We start from the raw sequence: 23,202 nt of genomic DNA, 5'->3' as shown, positions 1-23,202 counted from the left end.
AATGGGGCAACAAAAAACGTAGAGGAACTGTTAGACATTTTTTAGACTCTTACATGGCAGAATTTATGTGATGATCAAAACTAAACAATGTAGTGATCCGTTTGACACCATCTTAAAAGGTATAGCAGAATTTTGGGAATCACAGAAACCATAAACATTTTTAAACATTTTTTAATTTATCATTGTTTTATACAATTATACTTATACAATATATTTATTATTATCATTTTTTAATTTTAATGATTTAATATTATATCAATATATCTATCATCGAATTATATTATATAAATATTATTATGGAATCTATACGATGTATCATGTATTTATTGTTATACGGATGGCAGGGGCCGCGGAGCTATAACAAACCTTAGTGGCGCGGCGGGGCTTTAAAGTTTTCACTCACCGCCACGGGGCTATAACAAACCAGTACCTTAATCAGAATATAAATTAATATTTTAAATTTTAATATATGTATTTACTTTATTTATAACTTTATTACTTTATTACTTTATTAATAACTCTATAGTTTAATTAAACTACTTAAAATTATCTGTAGAATATTAATTATTACTGATTATCTATTACTTATTAATTATTATAAGTAGGGTTACGGCCTTACTAGATAATATTCGTAATATTCTAACCTTTAAGTTTAATAATATAAATGTCAATAGTATTTTTAGTAATTAGTGAAAGACTAATTAGTAATTACTTATTCAATATATACGGTTTTGTCGTGTTGCTCTATATTATAACTATAGAGCAAGGACTTTCATGCATTTGCATATTTTTTCTAGTAAACTATATCTTATGCTTAGTAAGTGCACAATACATTTCACAAGTTTGTGATCAAAGTTTTTTAGCGCATATTTTTGGATATTTTAAAATTGTTGGGTTTAAAGGACATATTTTTGATTATAAAGGCATATTTTAAGTTTTCAGTGCATATTTTGAGAGTTCAAAATCAAGCACATCGATAAATATTTTCATGAATTAATGTCAATTATACAATATACAGTTAAACATATTAAATTTGAACGAAGAATGTGATCTGTATTGGCTGTGCCTATTATTGTTTTTTTTTTACATTTTATAAGTACATATGTAATTTTTAGATTAACGTGGGCATTTCATTTTTAGGGTATATTTTACTGCATATTTTTAATTTTTTGATGCATAATTGTATATTTTTAAATGCATTTACGATTTTTAGTGAACAAATGTCCTTGCTCTAATTATAATAATCATCTATTAGACAATATAATGCTAATAATAGGTTTAAAATGTATGGAGATTTTGAAAACTATAATTATTATTATTATAATAATATTATATAGGTATGTACTACAATTTTATAATTTGTAAACATTATCGATGTATATAAAAATTCTATATATGATTATTATTAGCAACATGAAATAGTTTATACAAAATACGAACAATTATTTTATCAAGTATAATTTTATTTTTTTTCTGCTTACACATAAATACATATATATATAATTCATTAATAATAAATTACAAAAAGCACCTACTGTACAATTTTATTTACTATCAAATTAACTATTTTTATAGATATATACAAATCATATAAATGCAATAAAATGTGCATGTAAGATATTATTGTAGGCTATATCCATTTCTTCAAATTATTGAGCATGTACCTACATTATAAAATACATATCTTACATAGGTCTTACATATATAGGTATGCTGACTCGGGGGGCGGATCTGAAGCCTTAAACAAGCTTGTGGCGAGTAGGAATATTTTTGAGTGATATATAAAGTACAATGAAAATTTATTTCTATATTAATTACTAATTAACTTATATGAGTTCATACGAGAATCCAAGTTTAGTTTAAATATCCTGAACAAACATTGGTTAGGTAACAATTATTGTAATTAATATGATTAATTAAATAATCTTAGTTACAGTTTACAAATCTGTTTTATCTGGGTAGGTACACCAAATGCGTAAACCCATGCGTGTTTTGCATGATGGTACTTTCAAACTTAATTTGTAAGTTATGGTCAATAATTTTTTTTTTTAAATTAGTTAATTTCACGATGTAGATAATACACAGTGGTCACTTCCGAACTTTGACTAAGATATTTTTGAATCTTGATTTTACGGAATTTAATGGGGACGTTGGCCGCCAGGAGCGCTAAGAAGGCCGATTCTTTAAATAATTCTGTGTAGCGGTATATAGCGGTATACGCATTAACTCGGGAACGAATGTAGCTTACTTCCTAATTGATTTTTTGGAATATTTTTTTTGGAAATGTTAGTATTATTATGCTGCATGTGTTGGTGAAATCAGAATTTCTACACCGTATTATCTACATCATAAAATTAACTAATTGAAATAATTTTTTTTTAAATCCCAAAGGGAAAGGGGTTGTAATCACCACGTCGATCCCCAATAAATCCACCCCTGTATGGTGTGTAACCGTTAGGTTATCAATCTCTTTAAGTATACGCCCACCGCCTATACCTTACATTTATAGTATTTATTGCCTATTAATAGTGTATTATCTATATAATATACTACTACTTTTTGTGTTTTCATAAAGTATTCTACCACTAGAGTTCCGAGTTTTACAATTCTTAAAAAAACGTTTATCATATATTATGTAGGTAATTGAATCTGATTTTTTGGTCAGTTGAAATGTTAATAATATATTTTCACTATAATACAAGATATACTTTGGTAAAAAATATTAATTTAAATTTAAGACTAATTATCTTAATATTAATAATTAACCTAATTTATTATTTTACATAAACGAGTTGATTATTAATACAGTATCACATAATTTTTAAAAAAAACGTGCAGCATACTAGCCATTAAAGTAAAATATTCACTGTTACAGTAAGGCAAACTAGGTACACAATATTATAAAAACCATTGTATACGCGTAATAAATTAAAAATATTTGGCGCCACTACATAAGTTGAGCATTATTTTAAATAAATAATAATCATATTATTTATATCATCATTATAATAATAAAATATAACGTATCTACTATCTATACGTATATCCGCTATGGTATATACAATGTACAGTTGCGTCATGAGAATTTTTTTATACGAGGGGGAAGTTACTCGGTTGCCACTTGCATAGTTGCAAATATAGTTTTTTAGGTGAGCAAGCAGACTTTCTACTACATAATCTAAGTCATGTATATCGGTGTTAAGTTTTCAGGGATAGATGCGGGTGGATTTAACTTCTATGTTGGCCCTAAAAATAATAAAAAAAAATGCGTGACGCTACTGTACTTATATTCACGCGTAAATGTTTAGACACGCGTATACGTGTATATAGGTACTTAAACAATAAACGGATAGATACGAAAAAGTAAAAAACATTATAAGTAGGGGTGTGTTACGTCATGAGGTCAACAAGGCATTTGTTTTTTTGAACAACTCTCATGACTTTATTGAATAGTACCTATATACAGTACGGTATATTTTATTATTGTATAGAGTATAATATACAATAATATGGACTATATAGTACACGACAATAATATGATATGATAATATAAATATAGTATAAACGGCGAGGTGTATTTTCTTTTATATGTAGGTATACGATGACGTTTAAACGCACTCTAAGGACGAGGCATTGCCGGAATAGTAGACACCAATTCGTGTGCGGTGGACCTGGAGCCCTTTGGTTTGCATACGCATCCACTTTCCACGAGCACGTAATCCTGGCCGGTCAGTGTCACCGGTCCCAAAGGTATTACCAGGAACAAGTATGGTACGTAAGTTTGCGTACACTCTCCTCTGACCATGTCGCACTCGTTTGATCTGTAATCAAAACAAAAATCAGTTTCTCACGCGATCTAAAAAACTGTGTTCGTTATGTATATATTATATATTATATATTATATAGATATTAGGTACCTATTATTACAATTATAATATTACTTGTACGTAGCTGTAAATTGAAAATAAACGACAGTGTAAACGTTCAATACATAAAACAATAATGATAAGACGAACACGCGGAGTTGAACGGCTGAATGGTGGATATAATATAGTTATTACTATAAAACAAAAATATAGTACTTACTCGCAAACTTCGTAAACGACTTGTTGTAACAGATCCGGGAATTTTTGAACGATAGTCACAGGTTGGCCAGACGTCAGTGACACGCCGTACATGGGCGCAGTCGTATTGTATCTGGTGCGGCACAGTCTGTTTGGCGTTTGACATAGTTCACGATTGGCTGCTGGTGTTGATCCATATTCTCGAGCTGAAAAATCATATAAATAATGGTTAATAGTTTATACGTATTACTGTATTAGTTAATAATTGTAACAAATATTCGCGAAAGTATCTATATTACTAATATTATGAAGAATCTAAATTTCTTTTGTTAGATTACGAAACATATATTATTGTATTATTATAATTTATCAGTTAACACTAAACAACTATATAATTTTAAAATTAACATATTATCTTCTGAATATAATTTGAAATTTGTAATATTGATAAATTTATTTTTTATTTGTATCACGTAAAATTGTAACACTTTATTTTTTTAATTAATCGTGAAGTATAAACTATATTATTACTATACTATAATATCGTTGTGGGGTGTACGATATATTATCATATATCGTTTATTCAAAATTAATAATTAAGTATATCAGGTGATACACTCATTATTTTAAAACAACATTACTGAAAAAATTATCTTTATTACCATTTTTTATCATAACAGTTTTTTAATTTTTACTTTTTGAATGACACCATAGTCAATTACCCAGTGAACCAAAATTGATCATTTTACTGTCAAAATGTTCAGGAAAAAAGCTTCACCAGAATTCATCAAAAAATATAGTGATAAGCCCCCCCCCCCCCCATCGGCCGTATTTTTTTTTCACTATTTTATATGCGTATTACAATTTAATATTTGTTTACCAACAATATCATTTTTTTATTTGTCTGTGTACACAATAAGTAGTCGAAAATCAAAATAATGCTTCGATTTTCAACTTCAGTATCTTGTTCGATGGCAAAGTGAATTTAGTTGGTGCATTGGTCAAAATCCCATACTCCCCCATTAGTGTTGAAAAGCGCCACGAAAAAAAAAATAAGGAAAACCGGGAAGTTTTACACTAAATCGGTTTTTGACCAAATCGATTTTGGTTTTTGGTATAAATCTAACACAATAATGACCGTAGATACTTGACATTTTCACTGGTTGTTTATATTATCATTTTCGATACACGAAAAAATGTATTATTAATATTATTTGGATTTATTTTAAACAGTTTACGGATATTTTCGGTTTCCAATTTTATTTATTTCTTTTTCTATGAATATCAATAAAATTTTATTTGTTCTGTAAAAAAGCTTGAAATTTTAATACAAGGCTCTTAATATATTGTTACAATGACATTTGAAAAATATTAAAAATCCATAGGCACAATTTATCATATGTTTATTTTATCAATTCCTATATGGCTATACTAGATAAAATTTTCAAAATATTTTGACTTGTTTCGAGCTGTTTATGGACAATTTCAAATTTCAAATTTTTTTTTTCTATAAAAATCAATAAAATTTTATTTGTAGTCCAAAAAGCAAGGCTGGACATTAACAAGTTAATAAGTTAAAGTTAAGTTACTTTTAACTAAGTTAATTAACGAGTTACTTTTTTTCTTATGTTATTCAGTAACTTACGAGTTAATTAATTTTATTGCCACGTTAAGTACATTTTTTTCGTAAGCCACAGGTTTAAAATAAATTCAATTTTGTAAAAATTAATTTTATAAACAAATAATCAGAAATATTAAATATATTAATTAGTAAATAATAATTTATAATAATAGTTATTATACTGTATATTCACAGAAAATATTATATAACTATATTATAGACGGAAATGTTATAAGGGTTGCCGTTAATATTACTTTCTTACAATATTGTATCGTACCTATTATTTGAAATTTTGAATAAAAATATGGAGAACTATTAACTATTAACTAAGCTAATAATGACACATCTCATTAAAAATTGAGTCATTTAAATAAATATTTTAAAGAAACGTCGCGGGCCGTGATAACAGGCCGCGGGCCTATGTACAGATAAGTTTATATTATAAGTATAACAAGTATACAAATCAAAAAAGTACAGGTTAATAAAAAATTAATTTTAAAAAGAAAAAGATTTATTCTTGTTGGCGATGCACAATATGTCAATATCCTATAAATTGACCAGTTACAGAAGTAGTTGGTAGTGTAAAACGGTAAAGAGAACGGATAGAGATCATGGACTGAAACTTGAAAATATTGTGTTTTGAAATGTTTGGTAAATTATTATGGTTTTATAATGATTATTAAAGTATGAATGTTGAAAAGCTTAGTTTTTGGTTGCATTATTTTACTTTTGATATTCATATGATATACCAAATACAGTCCACTAGGTACTGACTACTAAAATGGTAAAATACATAATAACACAAAATTTGTAAATATTATGACTATGGGGGGTGTGGGGGCAGAGCCCCACACTATTTAACTCTAGTAAATTTTCAGAACCCACCCCATAGAAAATTCCTGAGAACGCCACTGGTCTATAGTCTATATGGAAACTTGTCTTGTACAGTTGTACGCAGCTAAGCACTATCGATTTGAATTTTGGTGTAAATTACAATAATTATTTATATTACCTGAGATGGTGCAAAGTAGCAAATTACATTTATATATTTTGATGCAAATTCCAAACGCATTTCAAAATGTTGGTACTTGATGCAAATTGCACATGTTGTATATATTTTGCCATTTTGGATCAGTTTTGGTGCAAAGTCAATTTGCATTGTTTACAGCTCTTACAAGGTTGCGTGAAAATGGAAATGGAAAATAGAATCATATTAAATTTATTTTTTTTTTATTGGAACTGTATATTTGAACTGAATCGTATTTACTTGGAATCATTTTATAATTGTTAGACACATAGGTAGGTACTTTAAAAAAAAATTATAGTGATCCGTATTTCATGGACTCATGGTATTAATATAATTAATAAATAATACATTTGTATTGAATCATAATATGTTTCGTTATGGAACCACATTTTATTAAAAAAATATTTTGTTGAAAATATGTGTATACTTAATTGTTCCGATAACTGGAATGTGACCCGGGTTTTACCTATTGTTTGTGATATAGGTCTACTAAGAATTCATAATTTTTTAATAATCGTTTTAAAATATAATAACTTAACATAAAGTTATGTATAACCTATTTACGTGGAACCTTGTTTTAAATTTTCAATCCTTAGCTATACAATTTAAAATTTGATAAATTTACTGTTGAAGAAAATCGAATCAGTTTTACTGCCCCAAACCGTGATGACAGACAAAAATAAAAATAAAAATAAATAAAAAAAACACACATCGTTGTAAAATCAATACATTCATCGTTCCATTTAGATTTAAAATTATTATTCTATAATATTATCGTAATATAACTTATAAGTAAAGTATAACATATTGAACATTGATAGTATTTTATTCTAATAATAATAGTAGGTTATTATTTTATATATATATATACCTATATATTATAATGATACCCCATAGTAATATGATATATACCTATATCAGATACATAAGAACTATGACACTATTTTTATTTAGGATACAAAATTATATACACTTCATTATTGAATGTACAAGTACTTACTTATTTATTTTGTTAAATATCCGAATAAAACTCGATTCGTTGCGCAGTTGTTTAAGTAGGAATATAATGTGAAAAACGTTTATTTCTCGAATAAAATATGATCTAAAGTTTTACATATACCTAGGTATGTATTATATATAATATATATGACCGATATTTCGTTTCGAGAGTTATTACATTTATTTATGATACCTATCGATTTAATTTTACCTATTTTTTTTTACTCTTTAATTGAATGGTAGTGGTTAGTGGTCGTACAGTGTGAGAAGCAATAAACAGAACAAAATAATGTCTCAATTATCTTGTCGACATATTATATTAAAAATAAAAAATATAAACCAAGTATCAGATTATATTTACTGAAAGCCTATAAATAAGTATAATAACTATATCAGAATTTTTTATTTATTATACAGACAAATTTAATCTAAATGTTCTTATTTTTCAATAAATAATTAATATATTATATTAATTTTTAATTTATTACTTTTAAAAATGGTTAAAAATTAAAATAAATATAAAAAAAAATGATTACCAAACACTTTAAAATTAACTGTACCTAAATAAATTGTAAAGTAATAAGAAAACCATCACAATATAATATATTGGTTAGGTTTTAAACTTAAAGCAAATACTAAAAAGTGAAGACACTACTTACCAGTTCTACTGATCGTGTAATCTTCATTGTGATTATTAATTTTATAGGTTTTTAGTAGTGTTTCTCGTACCGTTTCGGGACTGGGTTTCGAGCCTGCGTTAAAAGCGTCGCGTCCTGTCCTTGATGATCCCCAGTTGTGGGTGCGTCTATAAGTGCCGGCTACTATCGACCTGTACATTTTTGTATAAATAAACAAATTTTAAAACGAATTGAATATATGGTTTTTAAATTATTATAATTTTCGAGTAAACGTAATGGTACTAAACTAATAATAATTGAATTGTTCAATGACGCCAACTATAGGTATAATTACGTATCAAAAACTGGGTCGATTTTTTTTTATCAATTTTTCCGATTGTGTCGATTTATTTTTATTTAAGCATATTTTGTACTTACTCAGGATAAGGTTTACCATTGGGACCGATGCAATCCAAATTATCGGTGAGCGCGTCACCCCGCAAGTATTTCAGCGATTCACCATTTCCGCCACAAAGTTCAGCCCACGTATACTTGCACAGGGATAGTACATAAATTATACGCAATAACTATAAAGAGAAAATAGAATGATTATAATTAAATATGAATAAAACATTTACAAAAAACCCTTCAACATTTGTAATCGAACACGCAACTACAGAACAAGTCACCATAAATGTAAGCTAAGAACTATAGTTATAAATAGTGTAAACTAATCCGTCAATTAAAAAAAAAAATTATTTGTATTGTTTTTTTAAAACATTTTAATAAAAATACCTATATATTATGATTAACTGGTATACGAAATATTAATTCTTAATTCCACGAATCCATGGGTTATTATTATTAATTAATACATTATGATAATTATTTCATAACTTGAAGAAAAATAAAATTCACAAATTAGTACGTATATAAATTATAATAAACTGGTTTTGGAACTCAATTAATATTTAAGCAGTTCACTGTCCAGAAAATTATATTCAAGTTCTGTCTATTTAGAGATATTTTTCAATAACTCTCAATTTAAGTCATTTTAACACAATGTTGTAGACAAATTAAATTCATTCAAATATATACTATATGTATTGCATTTTTTAAACTCAATAAAAATGTAAAAAACAGTTTGAAAATAAATGCCGTTTGAAAAATATAATAAAACGTAAATTTACATCAATTTCTTGATACCTGTTACTTTTTACAGACAGTAGTATGTAACACAACTGCAAACGTATACAATTATACAAACACACATTAAATAACAGTTATTAATCTTGAGATGTGTGAATGTGTGATGTGTCAAATATGTAAACGTATATGCAACACGGAATAAAAAATAGTATCCTAATTGTATAACAATTATATAGCATAGGCAGATACCTATATAATGCACGAGAAATACCGAAAATGGATAAAAAAAAAAATATCTAACAAAACAAAACATCGCTTCACGCAAATTTCCACGTCTCCGTTAAAATATGTATGTTGTATTTGGATAATAAAACACCGATTGGCCTACTATATACTATAATATTGTATAGTTTCAAAGACGCTTTTGTAATTAATCGTGTAATTAGAAACCATCAGTCGCCGGCGGTGCGGTTTTCCGGCAATATTGCTGCATATAAACGTGAGCGCGCGCCCGTGTGTGATGCATTATCTGTGTGAATATAATATCTGGACCAAATGCATATATACATTCATGATAGGTCTTTGGGGGTATATTATAGTACAGCCGAGTGTGTTTGATGCGTTTATAAAAAGTCGAGGAAATAAAAAAAATAAAAAATCACCGCATAACGGTATACACGCATTATTACGTCCACGCCGTACGTTATTTTCGTTTGCCATTTCGAATCGGCCAAGTATTCTACAATCATAAAATACATATCATATTATTGTAAAGTGTTGATATATTTTCAATTGCTGTATTGATGCTGTAGCGACGGCTGCAGACTGCAGTGACTAGGACATAATATTATTATTTTTTACCCACTGCCGCCGAGTGATGAAATGTATAAAATAAAAACCACGTGAACGCAATTTAAATATACAATATTTACTATTTAGATGTATAATATTGCGCGTATCATAATAATATGCTTGCCAGTCATTTCGGAACGAACGTTTATACCAGCTGTACGACCACGGTGTGTAACCTTGACCGCTACGTATGAATCGTGTATTCGTATATAAATATATAACGCTATAGTCTATAACAGGAAATAGGTAGGTACAACGACGGTTACAAACGCGGTGAAAAACGCGACACACTCAAGACGTGTGTTGATGGTCGTGGGGTCCGATCGTAACGGGATCGGCGACGCCGCCGCCAGAGACTTGTGCGCTCGTCGTATCCCACACGCTATTGGGTGGAGATCGGGTGTACAGATACCGCGGGATAACCCACATTTTTATACCGGCTTTATATATAGCCACGACGACGTTCGACAATCGGCTATTCGTATACCACGCACGGACTCCAGCTGGCGGCGGCAGATATTTCGACGATGATTCATGGTGATTGCGCCCGAGACCCATTGACCCAAATTCTCACGACGACGTAATCGCAATATTATTATTATTATTATTATTATAATAATTTATTATTGTATTGTTTTATTCCGTGTCTGTCGGCGCGGCACGGCGTGCCTATGCGAATTACAAGTTTTGCTGGTCTCGTACATCGTATGGAACGGGACTATTATTATGTACGGGGTGATTCACGCAGCATGCCCACCCACCGGCCACTTTATCCTATATAATGAATAATAATATGATGCTTCTATTCAAATTCAGATTTTTGCAAATTTTAGTAAAGAGTACCTAAAGACCGTTTTATTTTTGATTTCTGTACCTACTTCTTTTTTTTTTTAATAAGATAAGCACATTTTTTATAATTGTTTTAAAAATGTTGACGCGTCCAATCGAAATTTGAACAAATAGTTTCTGAGTCATTAAACAATTAAACTTTAAATACTTACTTAGGCTTATAGTCATTAGTCCTTAATAATGGTTTTACATCACATAATATAAAGCTTATAGTATGTAATATTTAGTCTAGCGTACCTACTCATTAATTCATTATACTCGGAGTCTCGGACAGTCTATACAAATTATAAAATTGTAATACATTTATATTAATAATATTACTATAATTTCCATACCATAGAATCGCCCCATACCCTCACATATTCTACACCTATTATACACTATTATCCTTTGTACACATGGTTTAATAACTCAAAAACTAGTTTCAAATTTCGATTTAAAATTATCGGCTTGATAAATTACCGTGAACAATTTTGGTACTCATTTAGAAAATAGAAGTTTGTATCGCCCCCCAAACACTCCTTATAAAGAATAAAAAAATCAAAATATTCGAAAATTAGCTACTTAAGTTAGTAGAATAGTTTGAAAAAATGCATCAATATATGAATATACAGAGTTGAGCATGCTTAGTGAATCACCCTGTATATCATGTACATATATGTAGGAACTATGTATATGATAACAGCCGGACAATCGTGTATGGTGTACGGACTGTGCATGTATAATATTATTCCATTGTGAGTATAATTATAACGTCTATAATCTATATATGGATATTTGCGAATCAAAGAGATTTGTCTCTATACACAACATAACAAAATATATAATATAGGTATACAGATTATTACTATAAGCCAGTAGGTACTTCGTACCTATATCGATCGTATCGGTGTAATTATAATGAAATATCTGCTAAGAATTTTTATATTTTTGATATAAAATAGTTTTTTACGGGTAATAGGTACCCTAATACGACAATTTTCGTAAATTCATAAGAGTTAATAAGGAGTTTAAAGATATCCGTTAGGCCATAAAATATGTAGGTACACAATTATCTTCTCATCTCGCGGTTTGGATTTATTGCAGAACGGTATTTTGACGAAAATATATATACATCAATAATTACGTTTTTCGCTTCGGTAGCGGCAGTAAATATCTTTAAGTAATGACTGTCTGACCGCCTCTATGTTGCTGTAGAAGATAATAGATTGTACTAAAATTTAAAATACATAACATCTTGTGATGATTACATTTTTCAGTTTAAGATTTTTATTACGTCTGTGATTACTGATTACAGCATCCTTTTAACATCAGCTGTGTTCTTATTTAATATATAAGTACCCAAGCATTATAATTGCAATTTGATTTAAGCATAATTTGTATACCTCTGCAATCAGCACTTAAAAATTAAAATTGCTTTGTTCTCGCGGATTCGATTTATAAACACAGTTATAGCAAAATCAATGTATACTTTTAATCATAAACTATTAGGTACTTATAAAATATTGAATAATCCAGTAAAAAGTAAAAAGTCTGACTTTTTAAATATTTTTATTTTTTATTCAACACTTTTGGACATAACTATAGTCTATATGAGTTTCCAGCTATATAGTTCTGCACTAGACGTCTAGACATTCTACTATAATAACGTCCTATGTACAATGTAGGTATTGTAACACCTAAATACATATAATTCGCTTCCATTATGCGATACACATATATATTAGACATTAAAAGATTTGTATTATGTCCTATATGTTCTTTTAAGTATGTTATAACCTAACGGAAAAGTAATACAACGTGAAAATTTATTTAGTTTCCATGTATAAGTTTTATAGGTTCTGACTTTCTGTGCGGAGAAAAAAAAGGCTAATGGTTTTATAATTTGAAATCACGCATCTAGGTAGTTACTTACTTACTATGTACGTGTGTAACACATACGTCGAGGTCTACACAAATATTATATTGCATTGCAATAATATAATATAACTCTCACGACAATTCGATGGGTTTATCAGTCATCGACGGAGTGGTGCAGTGAGTATTATGTTATTGTCTAGCTTGACAATATATTACATTATATATAGAACTGCATGCCTATAGATTTCTTATAGAATATTTCAATTAATACCCACTGTTTGAAAAATGTCGTGCCATCGTGGTACCGATACACATAACACATCACACCTGCAGAAGTGGTCCACAGAAGAGAATGCTATGCCTCCTCACAGGAAAATTGATAGCGAACTTGGATTATATATAATAAATATTATATTATACTATATAGTACCAAAAGTTAATACAAATAGATCGGTCGTTGTCAAATATTATTCTTTTTGCTCAGCGCGTACTTATTATAAATTATAATATTAGAATTCTGTGCAGGGTGCCATATTTTAAATCTGTTTTACACCCATCGGTATACGCATATAACATTATATCCATGGGTGGAATCTACCTTCTTTATTCTAGATAATCCGAAACTCATACTAACCAGTTCAATATTAAACCTATACAGTCTACACAGTATCCATCGATGATATTATTTTCGAACCATCGTATTTTCGTACTATCCATAATCTATTCAAAAAGGCGCATCAGTACAAGAGATACACTAACCTATACAGTAGCTTATTATTGATTGTGTCTTAGGTATCCCGTTGATTTTTAATCCAGTAACTAGTGTATAATATAATACATACATTAATTTTGTGTAGACGATATTTACTAATACCTACCTACTGGTTACATTTAGTAGTTTCTCTCTTCGTATTATTTTATACTGCAAACTGCTAACCATCCGACAAACGCCATCACACGCGTTCATTATTATATTATTAACACTGATAATACACTGTATGGAATAACTGATCGTGAGTCGTATCATACATACACACAATAGAAATAGGTAAGTCATAACTGTCCGTATATATAATATATATGTGTTCAATGTTTTAAAACAGATTAAGAGTTATTGCGTCTTATGAGAAATATGATTTGAATTTTACTATACACTAGTTACTGCCAAAATTCAGCATAGAAAATTATTTTTTTAAATTAATCAAAATATGTTCATATAGAGCAGCAGTCCCCACTACGCGGCTCTTTAACAAAGTTTGTGTAGCCCACATTAAAACTGAATTGTACATTCTAAAATCCAACATTCGACACTTTGAAAGAGTAATTAAAATAAAATATTTATATTAAAATACATTATTTTTACTTTTTAGTTTTTAATTATCATCATTCAAAATTGTACTACATAATAATAAAATACTATAATAATACAAACATTTCTGTTATTTTTCTTGATAAAACAATTTTGTAAATATATATATTTTAGTAAAATTGATAGGCATAATATTATATGACCTTAAATTGCTATTTTGTATAAAAAAAATTAATATTTGTTAAATTATTAATTGGGATGTGTCGGTATAGTTTGAATATTTAATAATCATGTAAAGTAGAATAGATACATAGAATACTGTACATTACGTTGAAAATTCAATAAAATTGTTTATTATAATTTAGGAAATTAGAAAAACGCAGTCACCCTTAATATGTGACCCACTTACTAATTATAAAAGTGAATTAACTTTTTTTAAACTGAGGAAAGTTAATATTTTTTTCAATATTAACTTTTAACTTATCGAGTTAAATTTTGATTTTTTAGCTGTTAACTTTTAACTTATCGATGTTGTGTCCTCTTAACTTGAGTTAATTATTTTCATTAACTTTCCGACCTTTGCTTTATATCTGTATTCTGTAAGTCTAAAATTTAACAAGTTATAGTGTAAAACGGAAAAGAGGGTACGCACCCCCTTCTTAGGAAGACGTAGCAGGCACCCGCATGTGTTGTCTCCGTCTTATACACGTACGACATGGGACATTTTCGTTCGCTAGTTTCCATAAGGTGCGGCCAGTTTTGATATTTGAGTGAATTGACCTATTATCAAAAATTACAGCACCCTATTGAAACTACCAAACGAAAATTTGCTACGTCGTACGTGTTTAACACGGAGACAACACATGATGCGGGTCCTCTCAAGTGATGGAGGATTTTTTTTTTGTGGGGGGCGCACACATACAAAACTTTTTACAACATTTACAAAATATATTATTTATTAGCCCACTCGAAACGTCGAACTGTCGAAAATGTACAATAAGATAAGTAATATCACATAGGACGTATAGATACTAAAGGTTGACATTTGCAGTCATGCTTCGAATTGTATATATTATTTCGTAGTTACTTTTATCGTATCTGTTGAATGTCTGAAACTCTGAACGGTGTCAATGCTAGTCCAGTCAATAGTCACCAGAACTATATGATAAAGAAACGTAATTACTATAATTACTAATATAGTAATGTGCTATTATTAGACTGGCAAGAGACTTTCAGAATTGTAATTTTACAATATTTTCAATAAACGCGTGTACATAGAAATTGAATCCTGTAACTCTAGAAATATGAATATCTACAGAATCCACTAGGTACTGCACAGTGCCACAGTGGAAAAAAAACAGTTTAAAAATATAGAGCAACCACGCGCGATCGGTGGGGTAAAGTAAATTCCCCCTCTGCACAGCAAAAAAATAGCTTTACGCAGCGCATGGGTCTCGACGTGTTTTCCCTTGAACAAAATTTTATTATTTTCCTAAATCACAACAATAATGGTTTGAAAACAAGTTGTTGACGGTGACAAACGTGGCGAGAGACCAGCAATAACTGTATAAAATAAATATGTAATTATCATAATAATTCAACTCGTATGTGTAGTGTGTGCCGTGTGGTGCGGGTAACTTATAATTATTTTAGTTTTTGTATATTATAAGTAAATAATAATATCCGTTAGGATTTTTTTTTCTTATGGCATTATAACTACACGCATAATAATATACGTATATGCGATATTTTTTTTCCTCGGATGACGCACCGGAAATATTTACGGGAGACTCGACATGAGAACCGGTCTATGTTGATTTTTCAAACACAAAATGAATAAATAAATATTGTTACAGGGACACATATCCTATATATATATATATATATATATAGATGAACAGTATTCTTCCAAGATACGAAATCCGTCCTATACGGTAGTACGGTACTCGCCGCCGCAGATATGAATGAAACTTTTAAACGAACAGTAATCACTAATCGTAATTGTTCCCGAGTCACGCGTGACGCACGTTTATACGGACATTGCGGTCCACGCGGATTCCTGCGGTCATTCGTGCTGCAGTCATTGAACTTGCAGTGTTTTTGTTTCCCAGCCGTTTTTCTACATGAACGATGCTAAATAATTTAGTTAGGATTACATTTTTTTCTTTTTTAAAAATGGTTTTTTACTATTTCTTTATCATATTATACATATATATAGGCACCGTCAGCTGTCGTATATAATATATATATATAGATTTGCGTCGACTCATGACAAACGTGCGTGACCGACAACCAATTAGGATCTTGTTCGTCGTTAATCAGGATCACAAAAGAAATAACTCGTTATAACCCCTCATCAAGCCATCCAACACTTAAAAAGAGTTACATGGAATATCGATTATCATTTACGGGACTGCGTCGGGGATAATCCGACTGCCTATATACAATTCACTATACACATATACCTATAACTTTTAAGTTATATTATTGTTATGTACAAATGAGAGTATGGTTGTCAGATGAAAACGCGTCTGAATACGATTATTATATCTTAACTGTGTTCGTACGGTGGATTTCTTGAAGAGCATTTGTGTGTATATTATGTATGTAGTGATGTATGTATAACTGTTTGAAATATAAAATGGAATTCCACACAAATACCTACACATAACTAGGTTTGTTTCAATAATACCAATTCAAATCGTATTGGTTGGGTATACGCGTATCATTATTTACGCGAGTTATAAATTCGATTTATGATTGAAATGATAAAAGTGTTTATTTTAAACTTAAAAGTGTAACCGTGTAGGTACCTGATGATCAAAATATTTAAATTTTTCGTTCTGAAGCGCGGAATAAATATGTCATAAACTTCATTTCAAATTTCAGTAGGTATATAATATAATATATTATACATACTTGTTCAATATTGTTAGGTATCAGTATGTACCTATGGGCTACTATGATATTATAGGCATATAATTAGAATAAAATCTTCAGTTTCAGAAATATTCATAGGTACCTAATATACTAATGTATAATAATATTTAAATTTTCACTAAATATGTCGTTAATTTTACTTATACAAAACCATATAACGTTGAAAAAAACTGAAATAATATAAAACTTATTGAATTTTATTGAGATGAAAGTATGAAACATTTTAAAACGATTTGAATAAACTAGCGAGTGGATTGGAAATGTGTACCTATACAATCTACAAATTCTACATACATCAATATCTACATGGAAATTAGGTAAATTTTAAACGGATAATAATATGTGTGGGATGAATGATGAGTAATTGAGTTAGAAATGATTTTGAAAACACACACAAATGATTGATTGGTTATTGTTTACGATTATTATCAATCGACAATCGAAACGTTTGCCTCAAAACATTCGATTACTTAGAACGAATTCAATAGATAAACCGTATACAGTGCGATAAGATTTAAATTTCGTTGGACCTCGATTCTATTGTACTCGTTTTGATTATATTTATCTATAATCATTTAAATCAACAGTGTGACGATTTGAAGTTTCTACTAAATTTGAGTACCCATATCTATTATTATCTGGAGCATTCACACATAACACGATTATATTACCTATATCTGTATTATTAAACATCATGTATATACCTACCTAAATATTGTTGATGTTAAAATAATCGTAATTATTTTATACAAATTATATTATTAAAAAATTTACTTGGAAGATTTATTTGCACATTATTTACAAAGTGTATGAAGTAAATAAAAGTAATATTGTATAATATTTGTTATACACTTGCATACATTTCAATATTTAATTTACATACATTATACATATTTAGGTTGTATTTACTTGTTTACTCAACATAACGGAATAACTTTGTAGTCTTTCTTTATAAATATTAAATATACAGTACACACTTAATACCTACAACTACCCGTCATTGTTAAAATTTAAAATTTAATTAAATGTAAATGTAAATTATTCAACTATTAAGATGACGTCGCACCTGCATGACGTGTTGTCTTCATCTTACACACATAAACGACATAGTAAATTTTTGTTCGTTAGTTTCAACAGGGTGCTGTCAGTTTTCATATTAGAGTGAATTGACCTATTATCAAACTTTTAAGTAACAACATTATCTGTGTTCTTTCGTTGGTTTTCTGCGATATTTGAATTTTTAAGTACGTTATTAGTATATAAAACATTAATATTTTAAAATGCTCATAATTCACTTAACAATTAAAAAATTGTAAAAAACCGACGAGAGAACACAGATAATATTGTTACTTAAAAGTTTTATAATAGGTCAATTCACTCTAATATCAAAACTAACTACACACTAATACACTATGAAACTGGCGAACGAAAATTTGCTATGTCGTCAGTGTATAAGACGGAGACTACTCGGCGGATGCGACGTCCTCTTAAGAGGACGTTTTACACGCAAGTGTTGTCTACTTATTTCCGTCGTACAACCGTACAACATGTCAAATTTGCATTCAGAAGAAACAATAAATTGCGTGCAGTTAGCTTTAATATTACAGATGGTTGAACTATCGTCAAACTTAAAGGTGAGAATATTATTTATGTTTGCACTATGGTTTTTAATTTTAAAGCTAGTTATGAGCATTTTTAAATATTTTACATGATCGTAAAGTCGTAACTCACTTAAAAATTGAAATATCGTAAAAAACAAACTTAAAATATCTTAAACACACAGATTATGTTCATAGTTTCTTACCATAATGTTTGATATTGTTTGATAACTTATTCTAATATAACGAGTAAAGCTATAACAATATAACTACCTGCACAAAATTGGTTCTGCTAAACGTAAATTTGGTAAGTCGTACATTTGTAAGAGATGTGATAAGTTGACAAAACCTATACGTTTTTATTACTAGGTTATACTTATACATTTTAATTTATTTATTTTTACTATCGAAATAAAATGTTTATTTATTATCTGTACATAAGACATGTAATAAACTATAACTAATAAGTACAGTTGGTAAGTAAATCAGATTATATAATATATATTGTATATTTGTATTACATACACAAGTAGAAAATAGGAAGTTGCACCCCCCAAGATATTACTTGTTTCCAATTATTTAATAAAAATACTATTAAAATAATAAATGTATGTACATCAAAATTACATTTTGTTAAACTTCAGCATTCAATAATATGTTGTCACTTGTCCTATAAGACTCAAAGTTCCTCTTTAGTCTTTATTGGAGTTAACAAAGAATAAAGTTGGTCTTAAAAATAATATACAAATAAATAGAGCATAAAATGTTTATGGTTGGCTATTGCCTATTATAGTATTATAATATATTAATATAGTCCATCTGTTGATATAGTATATCTGATAAAATATTCGAAATGTAACACTTTTGCTTTAATTTTTAATATCTGTAGTAGCTGATACATTAATTGTTTTATAATATGTCTATTATTATAAAAATTGGTTGTGGTTTATTGTCAAACCTGAGACGAACGTTCAAATTTTAGGTTTAAGCAAAATTAGGATCTAGAGTCAATAAATAGAATATAAAAATTTCTAGATTATATTACATATATTTTTTTACCATGTTTTAGCAGATAAAATTATAATATTGATCATTGCTGATGTGAGCGATTCACATAATATTATGTTGTATACATGTACTGCCCTACAATTCAGGGCAGTATTTAGGTTCGGTGGTGAACCTGTCAAATTATTTTTATTGTGAATCCACCCCCCCCCCCCCCTCTTGGAAAATGGGCAGAAGTGTTCAGTTTTGTTATTAGTCAGAATTTAGAGTAATGCCAATAATTTTTTATTTCATAGGTTAGGTTTTTTATTTCATTTTCATATATTTTTTCTCTCTTTCATTTTCAAACCACAAACTCGAATGGTTTTTCAATGCATTTTTTTTTTAGTCCATTGATAATTTAAAATTTAATATACTAAAATAAAAAGTTTTCATGGACTTATGGTTATAGTATTTTATATTTTTATAATACCTAGTTGTTTTTATTATTGCAGAAACTAGTAATTGAAATTTGAAACATCTTGGAAAACATTATTATTACAAGAAAATACTCTAGGTATATATATTTAACGCATATTATATTTCATATTCGGGTATTTTCTGAAATTCACACCCCTAAACCACGTCCTCTTGCTCTATTTTCGAGTCGATAAATATGGTATTTAGAGTCAAGAATTTTGTTTGACACCACCACCCTCCACCACAGCTTTTTTTCTGGAGGTAGCATGTAGATACCTAATTATACTTATCTCAGTGACAATATACAACGATTTCCGACTTTACCTTGAACGAAGACGACCGGTGGTGGTAACGAGGAACTCCTTTGACGGTGACGGTCATGGTGACGGCGATCGCGGGCGTCCGTTCGACTCGACGTGACGACGGTGCACCGGTGACGATAGCTGCTGTAGCTGCTGTATCGGCTGCGTTTATGATGAGTGGTTACGAGCGGTCAGGCTGGACGACAGCTACTATAGCGGTCATATCCCGTGTATACGCGCGCGGTGGACGACCGACTGCTACTGCGCTACGCGCGGTTGTCGTATATGGTCGCGCGCGCGTGTTTTCCGTTTTGCAGCCCCGCGGCGGATCGTCGTCGCGGCGGTGCACACGCGCGCGTCCAACACTGGTACGGGTGTTTTTATTTTTCAATTTTATTCGCAGAAACTTTGCGCGACGACGACGACGACGACGTGTGTTTTTGACAAGAGTAACGCGCACGCGGAGGAGTCAACGACCGGCTTGGACTTCAGATGGCTGGTGCTCTGGTGGTGTTCTGCGCCGGAGCCGACGAACGCGATCGTGACCCCTACTATTATAATAGGTACGCGCCATGGTCGTTGACGGATCCACCCCACTGCCGTCCCGCGCGACTCACGAGATCTGGCCGACTCGGACCCGCCCGCCCGCCAGCCATCTCATCGACGACGCGTCGACGCCACGACGGCGGTGTAATATTTCTACGCACGGCGGCTACAACCGGTCTACGCGGACGAGCGCGAGCTGCACTCGTTCGCGCTTAGCATTGCTTTAGTGACGACTTCGCCACAACACACACCGCCTTGTAGTTAATGTGTCATATTTTTTGCTCTGCTGTTTCCCCGCTTATAGGTTTTATTTTAAATTCTCTGAACTGGTATATTTTTCGCCTTTTCAGAAATATACCTTCTAACCATTTGTTTAAACTGGATACTATATATATTTCTACCCAGAGATTTATGATTATTTTTAAGTTTCAGTTTGAAGGTCGTAGAGAATCACAATGTGTCAACTTACTGTAAATATTATAATTTATAACTTATACGTTAAAACGGTTACTTTTCCACCTATGATGATATTGATATACATATTATTATATTATATCCATTCGGAACTTTAAATTTAGGTACCTATATATAATACACAGAGTTATTTATCAAGCATGATCAACACTATTTTTTTTTTAATCAAAAAATGTATTCATATTCTGATTTTTGGAATTATAAAGTATACATTTCTTTAAGACCATACTTTTAACTATTTACATTTTTAAATACATTTACTGAGTGTAATTTTTGTTTTTATTTATTTATTAATTAATAGTACCATTGATTATATAATCAATGATAGTACCTACCTAATTTATAATTTACAAATTATTATTATTACTTGAATGTTGAATTTTCGTTCGACAATAATCGCAGCCATAAATGACAAAAACCCCATAAAAATCAGCCATAACAAAAGTTTTGAATTAGAACTAATAATACCTAATATGAAATTATGAATACCGCTGTTTGCATCGTGTCGTTGTATTCGATCTATTTACATATCTTACTTGATCTAAATTTCTTAAAAAATAGATAATAGTCATAAAACCGTTTATTAAAATGACAAATTTTGATTCAAAAACGGGTTAAAATGAAAAATATATCTAAAAGTCCCAAAATAGCACTTAAATCTAAAAATCGCAAAATATGCAAAATTAAATTTTAATTTCAATTTTCTGTATCATGAATCAAATTTTAAGCTTACTTTTCTATTTCTAAAGCATTTAAAATAAGTACCTATCCAAATGGTATAACATTCCTATGGCATACCTTGTTAATAACTAATATTAATCCATTATCCATCAATATTTTATAATTTGTATGAATTGTCCGAGTATATAAATGCTATATTCAATATTAAATATATTTTATATTTTTGTAAGAACATCTTTAAGGAATACCTATTACCCTTAAGCATTGGCTTAGTACTTATATACATGTTAATGTATTCAGAAACTACTGCTTCGATTTTTGATTTAGATTAGACATTTCATAAAAATCAGCCACTTCACTATTAACATTAAAATATGTTGCTTCTCATTTGAAAAGAAAAAAAATATTAGTTTTAATCACCACAAGACATTCCTTAAATGGTATACAAATCTAAATAATTGATAATATAATCTTTAAGTAGTAGGTATGCTTAAACTTTCCAAAAATCAGAATTTAAAGAAATTAATTATTGATGGAAAAATGGTGGTGAGCATGAACGTGAGGCGTGAATCAACACTGGAGATCCATATAGTATAACTACGGAGGTTTTACATAATATTTAGGAAAACGGTTTAACGCAAGGGAAGAGGGGGGGGGGGGTGCGCTACTGTATGCAAACATTTTCGGGAAAACATACACATGGATAATTTAAAATTTTAATTTCCATGTACATTGTCGTAAGTGGGTTACAGATTTTAGTTTTAATTATTTGTGAATTATAATTACGAAAAACATATAATAAAAACAGAGAAAAGTTTCCATGAACATTACACTAACGTATATTTTTATT

At 29.7% G+C, this 23,202-nt stretch overlaps 1 protein-coding gene across 1 annotated transcript; it reads right to left on the bottom strand.

Annotated features, from left to right (window-relative positions):
- Window positions 1–1,430: 1,430 nt before the first annotated feature.
- On the bottom strand, window positions 1,431–21,209 carry LOC132939139 (uncharacterized). Its single transcript, XM_061006165.1, has 5 exons — window positions 20,674–21,209; window positions 8,767–8,915; window positions 8,371–8,540; window positions 4,087–4,270; window positions 1,431–3,821 (listed from the first exon to the last, which is right to left on the bottom strand). Exons 1-5 carry the CDS (start codon window positions 20,728–20,730, stop codon window positions 3,620–3,622), a joined length of 762 nt encoding a protein of 253 aa, XP_060862148.1. The 5' UTR covers window positions 20,731–21,209; the 3' UTR covers window positions 1,431–3,619.
- Window positions 21,210–23,202: the final 1,993 nt, after the last annotated feature.

Source organism: Metopolophium dirhodum, chromosome 2 (assembly GCF_019925205.1).
Source record: "Metopolophium dirhodum isolate CAU chromosome 2, ASM1992520v1, whole genome shotgun sequence".
Taxonomy (NCBI): Eukaryota; Metazoa; Arthropoda; class Insecta; order Hemiptera; family Aphididae; genus Metopolophium; species Metopolophium dirhodum.
The sequence above is the reverse complement of the archived record's forward strand: the minus strand, read 5'-3'. Positions and strand labels throughout refer to the sequence as shown.

Excerpts from the sequence above, each read along its gene's own strand:
- LOC132939139 (XM_061006165.1), bottom strand. The coding sequence starts at position 20,730 with ATGACCGTCACCGTCAAAGGAGTTCCTCGTTACCACCACCGGTCGTCT. Across the intron at positions 8,916-20,673 it reads ACCGGTCGTCTTCGTTCAAG|TTATTGCGTATAATTTATGT; the intron begins GTAAAGTCGGAA and ends TTCTCTTTATAG. Across the intron at positions 4,271-8,370 it reads TTACACGATCAGTAGAACTG|CTCGAGAATATGGATCAACA; the intron begins GTAAGTAGTGTC and ends ATGATTTTTCAG.